An 8,403-nucleotide genomic window follows, 5' to 3' on the forward strand; every position below is an offset into this window, starting at 1 on the left:
CCTGGACAAGTCGCCAGGTCATCACAGGGCTGACACATAAGACATAGACAACCATTCACACTCACATTCACACCTACGGTCAATTTAGAGTCACCAGTTAACCTAACCTGCATGTCTTTGGACTGTGGGGGAAACCGGAGCACCCGGAGGAAACCCACACGGACATGGGGAGAACATGCAAACTCCGCACAGAAAGGCCCTCGCCGGCCACGGGGCTCGAACCCGGACCTTCTTGCTGTGAGGCGACAGCGCTAACCACTACACCACTGTGCCGCCCATAACATCTCATTTCATCTCATTATCTCTAGCCGCTTTATCCTGTTCTACAGGGTCACAAGCAAGCTGGAGCCTATCCCAGCTGACTATGGGCGAAAGGCGGGGTACACCCTGGACAAGTTGCCAGGTCATCACAGGGCTGACACATAGGCTACGTTTACACTAGACCGTATCTGTCTCGTTTTCTTCGCGGATGCACTGTCCGTTTACATTAAACCGCCTGGAAACGGGAATCCGCCAGCGTCCACATATTCAATCCAGATCGTGTCAGCTCCGGTGCTGTGTAAACATTCAAAATACGTGGATACGCTGTGCTGAGCTCTAGCTGGCGTCTCATTGGACAACGTCACTGTGACATCCACCTTCCTGATTCGCTGGCGTTGGTCATGTGACGCGACTGCTGAAAAACGGCGCGGACTTCCGCCTTGTATCACCTTTCATTAAAGAGTATAAAAGTATGAAAATACTGCAAATACTGATGCAAATACTGCCCATTGTGTAGTTATGATTGTCTTTAGGCTTGCCATCCTTCCACTTGCAAGTAATAAGTGATATGCGCTGGGATCACACACACAGCGGCTCAGTCCCGAATCGTGGCTCATGCACTTCACTCGCGCGCTCTGTGAGCTGCGCAGGGCCGGAGTGCGCACCCTCCAGAGGGCACTCGCTGTTCAGGGCGGAGTGATTTGGAGCGCAGGATGCCTGCGGAGCCGAGCGTATCCGCGTATTGGCGTTGCTGTGTGCACGGCTAACGGTTTTAATGTAAACGCGAATCGTTTTAAGAACGTTAATCTGATGATCCGCTGATTCGACGTAATGTAAACGTAGCCATAGACACAGACAACCATTCACACTCACATTCACACCTACGGTCAATTTAGGCCCAATCCCAATTCTAATTTCTACCCCTACCCCTACCCCTTCCCCTCCCCCTTGGCCCTTCCCCTTGAAACTGAGCTACAAGGGATAGGGCTTGAAATTCAACCCTTACGTATTGGGATAGCCCTTCAACGATCGCATACGTCATCGCGTACCTCCGTCAGCGTTTACGTTAGCAAAACGCGACCAAATGCGTCATTGGCTGCGACCAGCCGCTACAGTCAGAGCCAGAGGCAGAACCAGAAATCTCTGCTGGCAGGGTGTGATTTGTTAACTAACACCACTGAATGGGATATCTTTGGCGCTTCGTGCACCACATCCGACAGAATGAGGTGTCAGAACACTCATGTAAACAATAAAAGCGAGAATAACAGAACAAAACGTACGCAGTAAAGCAACCGAAAACAATACTCACTCCCAAAGCTTTTTAGCAGCAGCTTGGATTTCAGAAATCGCTGCTCATTCTCAGCTCGAAAGCGAATCAAGCGGCGTGTTTCCTCTGGATAACAACTTAAAACACGTAAATAATGGAGAAAATACATTTATGACAATCTTTCGCCGCGGGAACCGCCATCTTTCTGAAATCCGCATGAAATCTCGCTGAAATCCGCATGGCATTGTGGGAAATCACTCAAACCCCTTCGTTCGGAGTCAGCTCCAGGAAAATCTCCGTTTGGAGGGGTACAGAAGCCCTACCCCTTTCCCTACCCCTCCGTGTTAACTGGGATTGGGATACCCCTACCCCTTCACGTGAACGCGCAAAATGGAGGGGAAGGGCCAAGGGGTTGGTCCAAGGGGTGAAATGGGATTCGGCCTTAGAGTCACCAGTTAACCTAACCTGCATGTCTTTGGACTGTGGGGGAAACCGGAGCACCCGGAGGAAACCCACGCGGACACGGGGAGAACATGCAAACTCCACATAGAAAGGCCCTCGCCGGCCACGGGACTCAAACCCAGGACCTTCTTGCTGTGAGGCGACAGCGCTAACCACTACACCACCGTGCCGCCCATAACATCTCATCTCATCTCATTATCTCTAGCCGCTTTATCCTTCTACAGGGTCGCAGGCGAGCTGGAGCCTATCCCAGCTGACTACGGGCGAAAGGCGGGGTACACCCTGGACAAGTCGCCAGGTCATCACAGGGCTGACACATAGACACAGACAACCATTCACACTCACATTCACACCTACGCTCAATTTAGAGTCACCAGTTAACCTAACCTGCATGTCTTTGGACTGTGGGGGAAACCGGAGCACCCGGAGGAAACCCACGCGGACACGGGGAGAACATGCAAACTCCGCACAGAAAGGCCCTCGCCGGCCACAGGGCTCGAACCCAGGACCTTCTTGCTGTGAGGTGACAGTGCTAACCACTACACCACCGTGCCGCCCATAACATATATGTATTTTTTTTTAAATGTAGAAACATTTCATTTCATTCTTTCTGAAGGCGTCCCTAAGAACTGTGCACAGTACTGTGTCTGAAAGGTGAATATTCTGATTCATTCATCTTCATGGCTGCTCTGTTCCAGTGCGCAGACTCACTAAGAGGTCCCTGAGTTTGAGGCGACCCTCCTCCCGCGTGTGGAAGAACGTGTCATGCTGGCGGATGATCGTCCCATCAGAACCACTCAGCTCCCTCGCGCGCTTGGTCACGTGGTCCAGGTCACGCAGCCACGCCTTTATTTCTACATTGGACGGCATTTCTGAGGGAAGAGTCAACACACAGAGTACAAACATTAGCAATGCTGGAAATACCTACAGGGGAAACAAAATACTGCCAAATACTACTCAAAATGTGGAACAATAAGCTGCTTTGTTATCACTTAATGCAAATACACACAAAATAACAGATTATAATAACTGTTAAGTGTAAACTACTCACTTCACACACTAACAGCTAACACTCACTGTAGGCTGGGTTTCCCGCTCATTATGTTTTTAACCGTGAAGCATGAGACCGCTATCCTGCTCTCCAAAATTAAAGTCCCAAATCATGACTCATACAGTGGTGCTTGAAAGTTTGTGAACCCTTTAGAATTTTCTATATTTCTGCATAAATATGACCTAAAACATCATCAGATTTTCACACAAGTCCTAAAAGTAGATAAAAAGAACCCAGTTAAACAAATCTCATCTCATCTCATCTCATTATCTCTAGCCGCTTTATCCTGTTCTATAGGGTCGCAGGCAAGCTGGAGCCTATCCCAGCTGACTACAGGCGAAAGGCGGGGTACACCCTGGACAAGTCGCCAGGTCATCACAGGGCTGACACATAGACACAGACAACCATTCACACTCACATTCACACCTACGCTCAATTTAGAGTCACCAGTTAACCTAACCTGCATGTCTTTGGACTGTGGGGGAAACCGGAGCACCCGGAGGAAACCCACGCGGACACGGGGAGTACATGCAAACTCCACACAGAAGGGCCCTCGCCAGCCACGGGGCTCGAACCCGGACCTTCTTGCTGTGAGGCGACAGCGCTAACCACTACACCACCGTGCCGCCCCCCAGTTAAACAAATGAGACAAAAAATATTATACTTGGTCATTTATTTATTGAGTAAAATGATTCAAAATTACATATATATGTGAGTGGCAGAAGTATGTGAACCTCTAGGATTAGCAGTTAATTTGAAGGTGAAATTAGAGTCAGGTGTTTTCAATCAATAAGATGACAATCAGGCAAGGGCGTAAAAACGGTGTTGATATTGGTGGGGACATAATTTGGCCAAGCGCCCCAGTGCGTCATGGTTGTCGCACGAAATGTGGCCTACACTGTACAAATGATTGGTTGTCCATTCCTTTGTGTTATTTTGATTTTTAGCACCAGGTACACTTAGTCTTAGACTTAGGCTAACATCTGCATGTATGCGGGCAATACATGATCACAGAGAAAGTGGACATTGAAGTTGCTGTGAATTTCGCTGTAGTGGATGACCTACCCAAAATACAACAACACAATCAATCAAAATTATGTGCTGCTGCTTCATTTTCACACAACTTTTACTATTTTCACACATTTGAAACATCATGTGCTTCCTTTTGAGTTACTGCAATTTCAGAATCTGGAAGTAATGTAGGTATGGGTGGTAGAAGTGTGAAGAGTTTTGGTGGTTGTAGTGCATTTTGCAAAAATGTTTATTCATTAAGTTGAAAGGGTTAAGTGACAATTGTTTCACATTTTTACATTTTCACATTTTATTGCAGAGGTTACATACATACGCATATACACATGCATATATACATATGCATATACATGCAAACAATGAGCAAGAAAAAAGTAAATATAAGTAAACATTTAGCATTACCTACAAGCATTTATTAGTGTGTGTGTGTGTGTGTGTGTGTGTGAGAGAGAGAGAGAGAGAGAGATTGCAAACAGAAACTCCTTGCTGTTACAGTAAATATAAGTAAACATTTAGCATTACCTACAAGCATTTATTAGTGTGTGTGAGAGAGAGAGAGAGAGAGAGAGAGAGAGAGAGAGAGATTGCAAACAGAAACTCCTTGCTGTTACAGGATCATATGACAAAAATGTCATATTATGTCCTCCTTACGTTTTCTTTTATTGCCTGACATCACTGCCTGTGTGCTGTTTTGCTGTAGCAGCGAGCTGGATGCTGATTTTACCGCTTGCTACTGCTTACAGCCAATGACAACAAAAAACCATAGCAACATCAAGGCAACGGGAGGTGGGCCGCATTTGGTGTTTTTATTCAGCGTTTCCCGCATCGCGGCTTCTCCATTCAAAAATGGTATGGACATTTTAAACTCAGCTGAATATTGGTATGGACGTGTCCATATGCATTTTTACACCCATGCAATCAGGTGTGAGTGGGCACCCTGTTTTATTTAAAGAACAGGGATCTATCAAAGTCTGATCTTCACAACATGTTTGTGGAAGTGTATCATGGCACGAACAAAGGAGATTTCTGAGGACCTCAGAAAAAGCGTTGTTGATGCTCATCAGGCTGGAAAAGGTTACAAAACCATCTCTAAAGAGTTTGGACTCCACCAATCCACAGTCAATCAGATTGTGTACAAATGGAGGAAATTCAAGACCATTGTTTCCCTCCCCAGGAGTGGTCAACCAACAAAGATCACTCCAAGAGCAAGGCGTGTAATAGTCGGCGAGGTCACAAAGGACCCCAGGGTAACTTCTCAGCAACTGAAGGCCTCTCTCACATTGGCTAATGTTAATGTTCATGAGTCCACCATCAGGAGAACACTGAACATCAATGGTGTGCATGGCAGGGTTGCAAGGAGAAAACCACTGCTCTCCAAAAAGAACAATGCTGCTCATCTGCAGTTTGCTAAAGATAATGTGGACAAGCCAGAAGGCTAATGGAAAATGTTTTGTGGACGGATGAGACCAAAATAGAACATTTTGGTTTAAATGAGAAGCGTTATGTTTGGAGAAAGGAAAACACTGCATTCCAGCATAAGAACCTTATCCCATCTGTGAAACATGGTGGTGGTAGTATCATGGTTTGGGCCTGTTTTGCTGCATCTGGACCAGGACGGCTTGCCATCATTGATGGAACAATGAATTCTGAATTATACCAGCAAATTCTAAAGGAAAATACCAGGACATCTGTCCATGAACTGAATCTCAAGAGAAGGTGGGTCATGCAGCAAGACAACGACCCTAAGCACACAAGTTGTTCTACCAAAGAATGGTTAAAGAAGAATAAAGTTAATGTTTTGGAATGGCCAAATCAAAGTCCTGACCTTAATCCAATGGAAATGTTGTGGAAGGACCTGAAGCGAGTAGTTCATGTGAGGAAACCCAGCAACATCCCAGAGTTGAAGCTGTTCTGTATGGAGGAATGGGCTAAAATTCCTCCAAGCCGGTGTGCAGGACTGATCAACAGTTACCGCAAACGTTTAGTTGCAGTTATTGCTGCACAAGGGGGTCACACCAGATACTGAAAGCGAAGGTTCACATACTTTTGCCACTCACAGATATGTAATATTGGATCATTTTCCTCAATAAATAAATGACCAAGTATAATATTTTTGTCTCATTTGTTTAACTGGGTTCTCTTTATCTACTTTTCAGACTTGTGTGAAAATCTGATGATGTTTTAGGTCATATTTATGCAGAAATATAGAAAATTCTAAAGGGCTCACAAACTTTCAAGCACCACTGTAACTCCATTTCTAACTTGAAGTGTTATATTTATTAGCTACATTTATTTTTCACGTCTAATTGTGTGTGTGAGTTTATTCTGGCCTGTTTGACTGAAATATACCTAGATAAGGTTCGTTATTGAAACACACCCTGTGTCCAAAATTACTCACTCCTTACTATATAGTAAGTTCACTATTTTGTAGCGCTGTCTGAATGTATAGTGAGAATTATTTCACCCTATATTGAGGTATTTCACCTGACGTCACAGGGTCACATGACGCCCCGGTGTCCACCATTTTGGACGGCAAGCTAGCTAATGTCAACAACATAGTAGCTGGTATGTTACTGTAGCAATATTTACGTTCAGTCATTTGGATGACTGTTAAAACCTTTCAGTCTCAAGTTTTTCCTTTACTGGATTTACTAGTTTACTGAGCTAGCGCGCGATGGCTCCGGGCTCGGCCGGAGAGCGCGCGATGGCTCCGGGCTCGGCCGGAGAGCGCGCGATGGCTCCGGGCTCGGCCGGAGAGCGCGCGATGGCTCCGGGCTCGGCCGGAGAGCGCGCGATGGCTCCGGGCTCGGCCGGAGAGCGCGCGATGGCTCCGGGCTCGGCCGGAGAGCGCGCGATGGCTCCGGGCTCGGCCGGAGAGCGCGCGATGGCTCCCGGCTCGGCCGGAGAGCGCGCGATGGCTCAGTAAACTAGTAAATCCAGTAAAGGAAAAACTTGAGACTGAAAGGTTTTAACAGTCATCCAAATGACTGAACGTAAACATTGCTACAGTAACATACCAGCTACTATGTTGTTGACATTAGCTAGTGCTAACAGCTAGTTGCTAATACACTGCTACAACTACACCGACCCTAATAATACAGTTCTTGGTCATTGCCTGGTAACAGCAAATTTATAACGGGCCATGTCTCAACAGACTAAGAAGTTATTTCAATGACATTTAATAACATTTTGTTTATCCTGAGGACCGAAAGTAAATGAAAATGTGAACAAACCTTAGCTGTAATCAGATGGCGACCACCGGCTCCAGGGACGACCCGCTGATGTAGGCATGTTACCCAGCCTGACACAAAATATTTGTAGGCATCCAAACTCGTATACGCTTTCAGATCAATACCTGTGTATGGCGATGGGTTTTTAACGGCATAGGTATACAGATCATGTGGGCCGAAGTCAGGTAAAGACGAGGGCTTCGTGTACTTCCGTACGTCAGTGAGCAATCCTGGTGGAAGCAGGTAAACGTCGTTCTCTAAGCCTGCTAACCTCAATTTTTGCAAATACCTCTCCCTCTGCTCGCCCTGTAAATGCCCTACGTCGCTGGATAGTGAAGGTGTTTTCTGCATCTCGCTCCTTTTTCTTTTATGTTTTTCGTTTGTCGCCTTCCTCGCATTCAAACTGATTCGAGCCGTGCCGTCCAAAATGGCAGCGTCACATGACTTGGTCACGTGAGTGAAATACCTCAATAGTGCGTTGGCATAGCTGGTGGTTGTGTGTGTGGAGGGTGTCCTGGGGTGCCCGTGACCCCCCCCCCCCCCCCCCCTTTGTCAGACCATACATTTTTTTCAGTAGCCGCGTAAGAATATTAGAAAAGCACCCCCTGTAATTTTTCTAACTTTTTTTTTTTTAAAACTAGATTGTCACCTCAGCTTCATTAGGGTTTCTATAACCTTGTACAGACTTCCTGTGGTTTGACCGCGAAAACCCAGTTCTGCGCAAGCGCAACACGATCGCACTAGAAAGCATGGTCAAGCTGCCAGTGTAGCTGCAGTCTTTTTAGTTGCGAATTACGAATATTTCCTCTTGTGTTAATAAATTGCCATGTCAAAACAAGTGAAACTTTCCTCCTTCTTTCGACGTGAAGACAGGTAAACAATTTAGTACATTTTTTTTTCCATCAAAGTTGCATTTTGTGGCTTCGCAGCTAAATTTTAGTGTGCCATTTCTAGAACACAACATCAAGAAAACGTGGAAGAAACAGCAATAATGGAAGAGCCGGTTTCTAAGCTACCTAAAACTAGCAATGGTAATTATTTTTTGTTACATAATGTACTCAGGCTGCCAGTCAGTGTGTGACCCCTCCCCTTTGAAAAATCCT

The 8,403-nt window shown here is 46.0% G+C and overlaps 1 protein-coding gene across 2 annotated transcripts in view; it reads right to left on the bottom strand.

Moving 5' to 3' along the window:
• Window positions 1–8,403, bottom strand: part of LOC132901619 (uncharacterized) — a 117,261-nt gene that overhangs the window by 7,909 nt on the left and 100,949 nt on the right. For both annotated transcript variants that reach the window (XM_060944141.1, XM_060944140.1), the window contains exon 4: window positions 2,702–2,862. In XM_060944141.1, the coding sequence (XP_060800124.1) occupies window positions 2,702–2,862 (161 nt within the window). The remainder of the gene's footprint in view (window positions 1–2,701; window positions 2,863–8,403) is intronic.

This window comes from Neoarius graeffei, chromosome 17, assembly GCF_027579695.1.
Source record: "Neoarius graeffei isolate fNeoGra1 chromosome 17, fNeoGra1.pri, whole genome shotgun sequence".
Classification (NCBI taxonomy): Eukaryota; Metazoa; Chordata; class Actinopteri; order Siluriformes; family Ariidae; genus Neoarius; species Neoarius graeffei.